The sequence below is a fragment of the Dufourea novaeangliae genome, unplaced genomic scaffold, assembly GCF_001272555.1.
Source record: "Dufourea novaeangliae isolate 0120121106 unplaced genomic scaffold, ASM127255v1 scaffold146, whole genome shotgun sequence".
NCBI lineage: Eukaryota > Metazoa > Arthropoda > Insecta > Hymenoptera > Halictidae > Dufourea > Dufourea novaeangliae.
The window spans coordinates 1,459,072-1,472,017 of record NW_015374023.1 but is presented as its reverse complement, the minus strand read 5'-3'; the positions used below and the strand labels follow the sequence as shown (position 1 = coordinate 1,472,017).

The window sequence follows — 12,946 nt, the reverse complement described above, 5'->3', positions numbered from 1 at the left end:
TAATAACAATAGTAGTAAAAATCGTTCTAAAAGATGTTATTGTAGAGAAAATGGTGTAAACTCCTAATATCAAAATTTATAGAAATACGCAGTAAAAATGGTAATATCCGCTTCTAATTATTATATTATGCATAGATTATATTTGTATCTCGTGACAAATAGAAAGTCTTTTATAGATGAAAGACTTTCATTTCAATGGCATTAGTTTTTTAAATACGTGCAATAACGTAATTGAATATTTAAGTATAGGGGGAAATTGAAAGCCTATGTTTTGTTAATATATTTATAAAATATATGAAGATAAGATATGAAGATGTGCTTCCAAGAACAATCATATCTTTATCACCAGTCCATTAGTGATGTATATGTATAGTTTGTTCAGAAGCACTACAATTGGATGGAATAAAAGCAAAAGTATACAATATATTACCGTAGAGTGTTGGTAAATTAATATTTGTGTATAGAGAAGGACATGTAATCCTACATAATTCACTGATTACTAGTAGTATTAGTGGACACTTTTTTTGCTTGTACATGAAACAATGATATAGAAAAAATGTAAATGGTAACTTTCTACCTTCGTATTATGAAACTACAGAGGAGGTATAGGACAGACCTAACACTGGGGATTTGTGTTACGTATTCTGCTGTACTGATAATGGTTAAAAAAAAATTGTAGTCCTGCCACGTACTCTCCATTAAGAACAGTGGCGCTGGAACCTACATTAACCTCAGCCACTGAATTTGGTGAAAAATATTTCAAATATACTATATATTGAAATATAAACGTGTTGTATCGGTTCTTTCTGATAAAATAAAAATATATCTTTTACTAAATTTCATTCGATTTCTTACCGTTAATAGCGTTGTAAATCTTAGTCCATTCTGTATCCATAACAGAAGGTAGCTATAGAGTCCCTGTAACCGTGTGACCAAAAAGTACGTTGAATTTCAGGTCTATTCTACGCGTTGTTTTGGGGGTAAAACGTTTCTATAAATATTATTACACGCAATTCTTTCAGTATACTGGCAAGATAAGCGATCATGAAAAACTCTGTGTCAAGTTACGGACGGATCTTGACTAAAGTTATCTACATCACCAGTAGGAAGCATCAGCTTGTTCAAACTGTAAGGGGGTCTTTTTGGTTTCGGTGGAGGCGTAGGTGGCCTCGTCTGAACGTCAAGATCGTCTGTTGGTGTTGGTAGCTTGTTTTTCGACCAATGCCCTAGAGGTCTATTCGAATTATTTAAACTACCTGTCCCACAATGGGAAGCGGGTAATTCTTCCGGAAGATTACAGTAATCGGCTTCGCGCGTTTTCACAGGCAATGGCGGCGGGGGATCGTCCTCAGACGCTGTGCTGTCCGTCGTACCAATACTATCTCTGTTTCCTTTTCCTAAACTATTCGAATCCATTCCGTTATTTAGATTCCTTAAATAATGTTGTGATTGTCCAGATAACCGATTGCTTATTCTTCTCTCCTTTTCTACCTCTGACCTCAACGGGCGTTTAGGTGTTAGCTGTACATAAAAATACCAAATACACTTATTGATTTATTGTACAGTGTCGCTGTGTAGTAGAACAAATGACAGAACACGTAAATTACCTCTTGACGAAGTTCGAATATTGGCGTAGTAGGAAAACTGGATATCAGTGGGGTGATAGGAGTTGATGTACTTTGCGACACTTCCGTCGTGGTATACCATTGGCTAGTTGGTTGATCGTTCTTTGTCGACGCAACTGAATCACTTTTCCGTGAACTCCTTCGCTTTGAATCCTTTTTTTTATTCGTCCCTGGACTTGGACTTCCTAATGCCTTCTGAAGGGAGGCCGTCGATAAGATGTGTGAACGTATCGATGCGTTTCTGTGTGATAATGATATGAGCTACATATAAGATGTAAATTTCGTATTTCACATGTTTATCAATAGAAAGTTTAAATGTCTAGTGTCGTTAACGCTAGTGTTATACTAATAATGTACTATTTACCTATTTAGTAGAATAACCAGTTGTTATGGAAGATGTTTAATCCAGGGACAAACATGATGACATAACAAATGATATAAAAAAGTATCATGCAAATAGAGAATATATGAGAAGAAAAATATAAGTAAAATCAACATATATGTACATATGCGGCGTTAATACTTCACTTCTTGTTTATAGCATAAAAGTAATAATGTACATTGATAAAAAGAAAAAAATTAATTACGATCAACGAGTAAACTAAAAATAATATATACATATAACCAATATATTCGCCACAGTATGTTAAAACAATTAAGCAAAACACCATAAAAAATTATTCGGACATGCATATTCACATGTGTACATATACAAAAAATGCTAGGTGCGAAGAAAGGATAATAGGATACTGTGCTTATCAGGTCCAACAGCGAAATTCCTGAAATCATATATAAATTGTTCTAATACCCATTCTTGGAACAGATCAAACTTTGAATGATGTTAATAAGATAAGTAACAGACGGTATGCGTTGTCGGTAGATAATGGAATAGTCAGAACTGTTTAAGGAGTAATAAAAGATGAAAGTGAAGAAATGTACATTAACCGTCGGACGGCGGAATGACTGACAGTCAGGCAAATGATAACATGTAGTACGGGTCAAAATTGACCCAGCTCCGCCATCGAACGGTTAAGTATTACTAAAGCTATTCTTACGCGTCACTGTGACGTCTTTACCTTGATAAACTGACGTTTTGAACACTGGTTGCGGGTGTATTGTTGTTAAAATTGAATGATGCGAGCGACTTAAACGTTGCAACTTGGGATCTTGTGAGAGAGGATACCCTGGAGTGAGTTCCACAGCTGAACGAGATAATTACAAAGTAACCACATAACTTTATAACAACAGACAAGGAAAAACTAATACAGAGAGAATCACGAGAAGTTAGATCTTCACAACAATATCAACGTTGGATGTGAAAACAGAAAAATGCACATATAAGAAGTAAATTTCTAAATTTAAGATTATATTATGGTACGCAGTTAACATTAAGTATATAAGACTTATGCATTTTGTTTTACTTTCAAGCCCATCGAAAATATCCATCCGTTCTCTATCTCGTGGCACGGTCTTATGTCTTTCCTTTAATTGTGCATGATGTACGTATGTACATACTCTAACTTTATGATAATCTTTGTATTTACATGCAGTTCAGTATTCACAATATAACATAAAGATTATTTTAAAACACGTATGATTATAATCCCATACCAAAGCCAACTTAATTTAATGATCACAGTGGTACGAATTAAACGGAACTAATGTTAGTGTGAATAATTGCAATATTTAACAGCAGACAATAGTTACGAGTATCGAATATAAATATTACTCACTCTGAGTTCATTATGTTTGATTCAGATAAACGGTGACTGTCCCCTCTCGATGTCTGCGGTCTTCTCATGGTAACAGTGTGAGTGAAACTTTCGATTTGCAAATCGCATGTCTGCGGCAATAGTGAATTTGAGTTTAAAATATGATACTTTTCTTGAAACGAACAGTAATAACTTCCGTGACTTACCCTCTTGCCGTATTTTGCTTCGACTTGGCTTCGCATGGATGCAAAACACTGCTCCAAACGCTGATGGAATGGCGACAATTCAGAAGGAGCACGTGCTTTATGTAATTGTAAACCAACGCCCAATAACGGTATTTGTTCAGCAATTAATCCCTCTAACTTGAGAAGATCCGAACTCTCTTCCGGGCGAGAATTGCGGTACTCGGCGTTAAGGAAAGCTTTCTCGTAATTATCTATGCCACCCATTACCGCTGGGTCCAGTATGCCATTCAGTTTCATACTAAGAGGATTCAACGGAAGATTGTGATCAGCTTTATGAGCTATAATCAAATCTCTTAGCGCGGTATTCGTAGCCTCCATCGTTTCTATTGCATTACGAAGAGGACTGACTAAGTAGGTTTCACTGGATGTAACGGGGAAGCATCTGAGAATGCCTGGTAAGGGATGACTTGTAACTAGTACTGTCCTTTCTAACCATAGCGAGGCGAATTCATTATTGCTAACGGTGCCTGTCTCCTTTTCTTTGTCACCAGAAATTCCTATAGCTGAAATTACATCCTTCTTCGGTGCTGGTCTCGAAAACCGAAAACGTTGGACATCATTCACTCGATGATACCTTAAACGTAAGTACCGAATAAAAACTACGATGTAGAAAATTTATAATGTTGCGAAATTATGGTATATTATTAAACCGCAGGTAACTTGTGACACTAAAATCCCTCTCCTGTTGTGTACAACACAAATTCTCATAACATATTAAGTCCCTATATTTCACCCGTGGTTAGGATCTTATTTCTACCTTAGAACTGCTTCCGCTGTTATGGGCTTTCCACTGAATCGGTTCCTTTTCTCATCCATTAAAGGATCTACTTTGTTAATCTGTACATACTGATGATTAGACTCTAGTATCTCCGGAGTGGGAGGTGATAACTTGTTCATTTGTTCGGCGTCTGGTAGTTGATTTAATGTCCGCGAACAGAAATCGCTAAGCCGCTCATACTCTTTTCCACGGTAAATGAATACCTGCGACAAGTAGATCCCTACGTTAACTGTTTTTCAACGATAAACAGTCCGTTAAAATACCTTGTTTTGTAAAAACGCGGGATGTCCTCGGCCGTAGTACGCCACTCTAAAATATTCTGGCTCTGGTCGTAATTGTTTCACTATAGAATCATAAAACTTGGCCATACGTTGTAACAGCACAGATAGTTGTAGATAATCAAACGTCTCCTCTTCATACTGCGCGACTAATTCTTTACACTCGGCAAGCGCGCATTCCCACATTTTACCCTTATCAAAATAGTCGATCATGTCATTGTACAATGCTTCTTTCAATTCACGATGCGTTTGACACAATAGGTATCTATTTTAAAAGAAGAGAATTGTAAATTAAATTGTTAAATTGTCTATTTCTATATTATTACCTGTGTGATTTTAATAGAGGCGGTAATGGTTGATCACTCCATGCTAATAATTGACTATGTAGTTTCAGAGAGTATGCTGCTTCGGTATAATTATCACACTCCAGATGCAACTCGCAAAGCTTATTTACATATCTATAAGATTAAAATGTAATGTCAGTAAAAATATTCTTAAAATTCTGCAGAATATTGATAACACTCATACCTGATATACATTTCCTTTCTATTTATCTCGGAATAAAATTCTAATAAGTTTACGATACACAACATCCTATGTTCCTGTGACTCTGCGTGAATAATATCGCGGTACTGTAATAAACGTTCCATGAGTTTAGCTATTGTATCAACGAATCGTAATCCTTGTTCTCGCATAGTCGAGTGTTTTTCGCAAAGATTACCCATTACTTGAATCCAGAGAGAACGAAACTGTTCATCTCCTCTACCGCCCTCGACCTAAGTAGAATATTATGTACATATATGTTACATAGTCAATCCATAGAAAAAAAATCACAATATTTTTATCGCATCCTACCAAAATATCCAATTTTGCAATCATTTCATTTTCGTATTCTGTGAAATTAGCTTTTATATGAGCAGGGTCCCTTTTCGTGTCGCCATATCCTTCAACAATTCGTGAACTATAAAATTCACATTGCATCATATCAAAAAATATAGGTATGGTTGCCTTTCTCAATTCGCTTTCCGGAATTAACGCCATTTCTAATATAGCCCCTACCAGAGCAGGGACGAACAATATTTTATGTTGTCCCAGATTGAACCACATTGAGCGTATCTCGAAAGCTGTTTCTCTGTAACGAAAGAACATTCTGAATGTCTTCCATAATAATGTAACAATTTAATAGTTTCGTTGAAATAATTATAACGTGAAAATGTACCTGCGCATATCATTGTAACGTAGGACAATTCGATTGCGTTTCGATGACGTGAATGTTTCCAACTGCAAAGCAGGCTGGGTCAGGAATGCAATTGCACAATGAAAAAAATTTGACCAAGCCTGCTGTTCGAAATCAGTGAAGAAATAATCCCTGATAGTACCAGAGAAATAACGTAACGACTTCAAAATTATGCTGTTCTGAAGCATAATCATATCACACCAGTCACCTGCGAACACGCTCTTCGAAACTAAATCTTTGAACACCAACAATATTTCCATGAGAAAATCAAGCAAATCAAACTTCGTTCCAAAGTGATTTATATAAATCTCATAATGATGTTGCGTCATTTGCCTGAAACATTCCGCACGATATAATAGATTATCCAGTTTACAAGGTATCGTATTCATTTACATTTACCTGAATATTGCTAGCATAACTGAAACGAGATTCCCAACCAATGGATTTTCTCTGTCCATAGATATAACAGTTTGTATAATAGTCCGCAAGGCTGTGAGCATGATTTCTTTCACGTCCTGTATCGTGCTTCCTATATCTTTCCTAAATGTTAATTCCAAGATGTCAGACAAAATCTTGACACACAATTCAACCTATATAAACATAAGACAGAAAGGTGTCCCTTAACATTGTTGTCGATCGTACGTAAAAAAGAGAAAAAAACCTTGGGAAAACATAGTTAACTAAAATTAAAAACTAAAATTAAACATAACAATAATCAGCATTCCTGGAAGTCTAACATAAAATACTTATCCTAAGTAGATATCAGTACAGTTCTCATGTCATTAGCAATCATCGTGCCAATAATCCAAAATAAACGATGCACTCTTTAACTCGCCACGTATATCTCAGCAATTACCTCTTCAGAGTAGCCGCGGTGCTGGTTGAGTCGATGTCGATTCTCGCCGAGCAGCCTGGCTACCTTCGCCACGCTTTTTCCAGGCGTACTTGTCAGCCCCTTTTTTTTAGGCCAATAACCAAAACCAAACCAAACACAAAAAAATGAAACAGCCCTATGTTAGTCAGAATATAATGTCAGTTTTACGCGGAGAGAAAAAAATAAACATTACAATTATATCCTTAATATCTGTCCATCACCTAAAGAGAGATCGTGTATCGTAGAACTGCATGCAGGATGGATGCAGTGTCCCCCAAAGCAATATAGAACAGTTTTAAGCCGGAAGATGCACTACACTGAACGTAAGAAATAATACAATGGTTGTCTCTATTCAATCTTCTCCGACGACTCGGTCGAGATCTGATTTCGATAACATATTGTTTCTATGAAATTTGATCAGAACAAAATGGAAAGACAAGACACATATGAGATATGATATTTTGCAAGTGTTTTTTCTTTTCAGTAAGCGTCAATCCCACGTCATATCGCTGTATGAGTTCATGCTACGTCAGGATTAGAGATGTGTGCTTTGTCGTCCATGCTCTACTCAAACTTTCTAGATGAGAGGTCTTTGAGTGTAACAATCACCAAAAATCGCAGAAAGATGCGTGGCGGGAAGATGTCAGGCTGCACGGAAAGCACGAATAATGGCACTATTCGAAAGTCGAGTAGGAGAGTTTTAAAAATGCAGATGAACAGCTCCGCTCACATTTTAATTATGACAATCGACATACAGGTGACACGAAGAAATTGCAATCGCCTCAAACGCAAGACATGTATGTATATATATTATATATATATCTATTTTGAAGCGTTCTCACATCACACTGGTATTAATATGAACGAAGCTTGAATAATGACATATCGGGTTACTCGAAAAAGTACTTCATACTTAAAGAAAGATTAAATACGCATACAATATTAATAACATCTTTTAGTGATCTTATGTATACTTTAATGAGTAACACGAATATTTTGTTTCCTTCATATTAAAACGTAAAAAGTAACGTACATAATGTAGAATCTAACAACTATACATATATATCTTACCTCTTCTTTCGCTTCCAGTAAATCTCGAACCAAAATAGTAATTCTAGGCAACAGAATTGCTCTACAATCTGCGTTTAGAAAAAGGGGGCTGTGAACGATATCATTTACAGTCATCATTTTTTGTTTGGTCAATCTTCCTGCTGGCACAGTAACTAATAAGTCGGTCAAGATTGTGCTCAACTGTTTGCCACTATATACTCGCAATAAATGTGGTATAGTGGTTGGTAAATATTTAAGGCATGCTCCTTGAACTAATAAGGTGCTGTCTGTTTCATGTCTCATGAGTTCAACTATAGATTTTAATAACTCCGTTAAAGTTTGAGAAAATTCTTCTTCGTCTTGATTTAGCCTATTATAACATTAATGTTTAAATAAACAAATGGTAACTATTGAGAAACTTAATGGTACCAACAATAAAAAAAAAGAAACATACTCAGTATATAGAAGACGCGATTCAACAACAAATCTCATACAATATTGGAGACTTTTCATTGTTTTAAGAAGTATGTCACGCTCTTGTCCGTCATTATTAGTGGCGTTATCTATACGTTTCCGTAATACTACTATTAACTTTTTATAAGCGAGTGTTGCGGAAAAGCTCTCTGAAATATACAAGTCTAATACTGGTTGAAAGTGTTGATACTTTCTATCAGACACTAGACCGATAATGTACAACAGACACTCGAATACCATATCGTCGTAAGCATCACTATCAGAGTTACTCATTAATATATTAAACAAAGCATCCAAAACATCCTGAAAAAAGTGTAATGTCACTTAATTGTATTCTTAAAATTGTTATACATAATATATAAAGTTTGCATACTTGTAAAAACTTAACAACTTCTTCGCCGTCAACTTTCATTAAGGCAGCCAAAGATTCTTTTAAATCTGTATTATGCGACGCCCAGTTTAATAAGCCTAACAAATCCACATTTTGCGTTAGTTTTGTTGAGCAAATATTGGTTGCTATCAGAAAGCTATCCTTACTACTTAAAGTAAGTGCTCCCAATGTTGGCTTTTTCTCAACATTTAATTCGACCTTGAAGAAGAAATACTTAAGTTGTATGTAATTACGTAAATTAATACTTAAAAGAATTTTCTGAAATTCTAATCTATCTTACCAGTTCACTCCTTGTTGATGGCAATTTCAAATATGAAATATCGGTTTCTTCATATTTCTTTTGGTCTAATTTATACACCAATAGCTCATGCTGTATATCTTGCAACGTTGTCCCGTTACGTTGCATCAATTTTACGTAACTCAAGGCAAACGGTTTCTCAGTTTTATCTTTTGCCTCGTTCGAGCTGCGATGCTTAAATGTGAATTTCAAATGGGTCTGTTTAAATTCTTCGATGGGTATAGCAATTTTGAAAGTTTCACACCATCGTGGCTTATCCTCATGGTAATAAATAACACTACGATATTCGTCGATCGGTGAAACTCCACCACCCAGTGTCATAACACCTGGTATTGCGATACCCGACTCATTGCATACTTTGACCTATCAGAATTAGTAACTGTAGTTTACAAATTAGTAATCGGAGAAAGTAATTGCCGTCAAACAATACCAACCGTAACTTCGACATTCTTATCTGTAGACTTTGATCCTTTATTGAATTCACCGCTGATCAATGTAAGATACAGATCGTTCCTCACATCACCTGGCAAAATAACTTCTGGAAATCCCATTTTCCTTGCAATAGCAACATTGCCAAGTACCAAGTGAGGATTTTCATCTCGTACCTACGTTATATTAAATTTTTATCAGTACCTTTATAAAATATGTATTTGAATCATCGAGTTTTAAACTCAAACTCACTTGTTTTGGATCTCCTCTAAGTAACTTCAAACTAGCCCACAACCCCTGACCCCCGGTCAAGCTGCTACTGCTTCCATTACCACTTTTCTGAATGTTTGCTTCCTTTTGAGAAAGAATTCTCCGTAATGTACCATCTAAACTTTCCTTCTCACAGCATCTGAAAGAAACAAGCAAAACCAACAAAGCCGATCTATCTAGGCTGTATTCGTAAGGAAGTCTTTATGAATACATTCAGAGTTTGTATTAAAATAGAATCTCATGCTTACTGCACAAATGGTATGAAATGATGGTGATCCGAGTCACCTTCAAGCTTGCCTGTAATGTACAAAGTGATATCCATTGCTGCCACGCCAAAAGGTCTTCTCATACATTCTGTATTTTTGACTTTTTGATTGGCTTGTGCAACGCTGGAACGGCGATGATCAATATCTTTAGCTTCCATACCTCCTACCCTAATTACGTAACAAGCTAAGTAAACTTTATCTCTGGCTAAATCACGAGAGCCAAGGTCGGTGAATAAAACTCTAAGATTGTGAAGCTGATCTATGTCTCTGGCTAGTCCTTCCTTGCTCCACGAGACCACATAGTTTTCAGTGATTGCTTTCATTTCACGACCATCGTATAATGTCAATAGTAACTCTACATCCTCAGTCATTTTACATACAAAATTCCTTACACTAACAAAGAAGATATGTGAATAAACAGGTGCTTGAGGTTTTGAAGGTTTCTTTTTCATATCGTTAGCTGCCTTTCTTATTCTTTCCGCAGCAGTCTCGTGATGATAATATAACTGGATTGTACTTGTCTCTTCAGGGTTAAGGACATTCCCCTGATCATCCCGAACAACCATATCCATACCTAGCAATTGATTGCCAGTGTCAATCCTAGCTGTTGCTAATCTTTTCATATCTTTCAGTTCATCCACTGTCAATGTGCCACTCAAAATTTTGCTTCTGTATCCGATTAATTCCAGAATTTGTTGTTGCATGGTTTTGAAGTGCTCTGAATGAGTCTATTACAAGTATGAAAGGAAATGATTAAGTTAGTTGTCTTTCATTAGGCAGAGTATATATAATATACATACGACATATAAATGCTTCCAGTGATGACCCCATTCTCTCAAAACATTTGTAATCTCATGTATCAAACAATCCATACTCATTGACTGTTGCAAAATATGTACATAAGATTTTGGAAAGATTCCACATGTTCCTTTAAATTTGCTCCGTCCATAGTACCAGTCACCACACTCCTCCAATATATATACTACTTCCCCAACTGTTAATCGTAGTGCATAGGGGGTTCCATGTACAAAGTTATGAATGGCTATGTAATAATAAATAATTAGCTACACTTAAGTCTCACTTTCACTATGTGTTATCTATCAATCTCTTAATTGGCTTGAATGACAAAGATAATGTCAGTGGTATTAGACATTCAAGAGAAATGTGATAGAGAATAAAGTTTCCATTATCAACCATTGATAATAGGTAAAGTGGTATGAATTACTACCCACGGATCATAGTATATAAATAAAAAAGAAATTAAGTTTCGATGTGTTTGTGAACAAGAATGAAACATTTCCCGAGAAAATAAAAGAGTAACACAGGCAACATACATGTCATGTAATTATTATGCAAACGATAGTGTCACTGACGTTATAAATGACTTCAATGATATCCGCAAGTCAATTAAATATTTTCCGATGATGAGAATAAATTGAGTGCATTTATTTTGGCGCAAACAACGCAACAGAGTTACGAGAAAATAATTGCATATTGAATGTTTGTGCATTAAACAAGAGCTAAAATTTTATCTGGCTGGGGCACCTCCCAGGATGTTAGACCTTACAAAGGCCAAATTAATAATATTCTGCGAATTATTTCTTACCCACTCTTGAATGCTCTTTAACCTGCGTCCATGCCATTGTCATTCTCATTGAGAATCAACGATAACAATATATGTACACTAATTACATTTCGATTCGCACATTTGTCGTGCGAGTAAAATACGATACTTTTTATCTTGACATCTAACACAACTATAATGCAGCGAAACACGATGCTGCTGCCTCAATTTATCACAGCAATGAGAACACGGATGCAGCCGAATATACCATGAAACATATCCAAACTTATAGAGGTTCCAACGCGTATTCTTCTTCGTAAAAGACCGGGAAAAGTGAAATACATTATCGACATTATTGCGTTTCTCTTGTTTCGTATTTTTTTCGATTCTTCTTTCGCGTTTATGTAAAAGATATTTACTTAACGGATCGTTTATTGTAATAAATATATTATAATCATAATTACAGGTATATATTTATATTAAATCACAGACGAGATATAACAATAGACCTAACATTTTATGAGGTTGGTGTCCCACAAAAATCACACTAGTTCGAGCGCACTCAACAAATGTATAACCACCGATTAGGTATAGAATAGACCTATCATCCAATGCTTTTTCTGTCCCACACTGTTTATTGGGCTGATTACTAACTGGATATATTAATAATTAATTGGTAATTTTTTACATATGAATTTACTTACACGTTATTTACTCACAAAAATTTTATTTATTGCGAGTAATTAAATAATGAACGTATGTTAATATTCAACTACGTGTCTCTCAAATTAAGTGAAATACAGAAGTTTTATTTTCTTGAAAATTAGTGTCAAAGAATGCAGCAACTGGTCAGATTAGTTTCATAAATAAATCGAAACCCTGTATCGGCACATTGTTCTTTAGACTATCAAATATCACACGGAGTCTTTTAGGAAGTAGTAAAATCTTTTACACAAATTCAATGAAATACTTTCAGGTGCCCAGTTTAGGGCTATGAAATTAGAATGTTCAAGAAGAGGTAAAGAAGTTTCATGTTTGCAATTATTTTGTGATACTGTAATAGAAATCGGTATCCTGTGAGAAAAATCGTATTTAACGATATGAAATGAATAATAAATAACGGTCTTAGGAATTTGTACTGGAGAGTTAAATCTTTAAAAGAAACATGTCGTTTAAACAAATTAGTTAAAAATGATATTTATTTGGGGAATATGAACATCATAAATAAACGAGAATGGTAGAGCGAGCCGCGGTATCGGTGCTCTATCGTCGGTGCCGACGCGTGCCGAACGGTGCCGGAGATGGCCGGAGCGGTCGAATGGGAGCAAGCGAGAGCGGGAGAGAGAGCTGCGGTATCGGTGTTCTCCGTCGGTGTCGACGCGTACCGAACGATGCCGAAGATGGTCGGAGCGGGCGAACGGGAGAGAGCGAGAGCGGGAGAGAGAGCTGCGGTAT

At 35.9% G+C, this 12,946-nt stretch overlaps 1 protein-coding gene across 1 annotated transcript; it reads right to left on the bottom strand.

The window, feature by feature from the left end:
- Positions 1 to 874: 874 nt before the first annotated feature.
- Positions 875 to 11,738, bottom strand: LOC107189247 (dedicator of cytokinesis protein 1). The gene is made up of 22 exons (XM_015577734.1): positions 11,534 to 11,738; positions 10,728 to 10,969; positions 9,910 to 10,655; positions 9,644 to 9,800; positions 9,397 to 9,567; positions 8,945 to 9,325; positions 8,647 to 8,862; positions 8,254 to 8,576; positions 7,821 to 8,169; positions 6,732 to 6,830; positions 6,275 to 6,465; positions 5,858 to 6,208; positions 5,494 to 5,770; positions 5,167 to 5,414; positions 4,965 to 5,096; positions 4,624 to 4,903; positions 4,340 to 4,563; positions 3,544 to 4,156; positions 3,359 to 3,468; positions 2,702 to 2,827; positions 1,608 to 1,866; positions 875 to 1,521 (listed from the first exon to the last, which is right to left on the bottom strand). Exons 1-22 carry the CDS (start codon positions 11,580 to 11,582, stop codon positions 1,060 to 1,062), a joined length of 6,006 nt encoding a protein of 2,001 aa, XP_015433220.1. The 5' UTR covers positions 11,583 to 11,738; the 3' UTR covers positions 875 to 1,059.
- Between the last annotated feature and the right edge of the window lie 1,208 nt (positions 11,739 to 12,946).

What these genes read in the sequence shown, in the direction of transcription:
- LOC107189247 (XM_015577734.1), bottom strand. Translation starts at nt 11,582, where the DNA reads ATGAGAATGACAATGGCATGGACGCAGGTTAAAGAGCATTCAAGAGTG. An exon ending in CATTTCATACCATTTGTGCA is followed by an intron (nt 9,801 to 9,909) that starts GTAAGCATGAGA and finishes TGTTTCTTTCAG; the next exon opens with ATGCTGTGAGAAGGAAAGTT. An exon ending in TATTCGAACTTCGTCAAGAG is followed by an intron (nt 1,522 to 1,607) that starts GTAATTTACGTG and finishes TTTTATGTACAG; the next exon opens with CTAACACCTAAACGCCCGTT.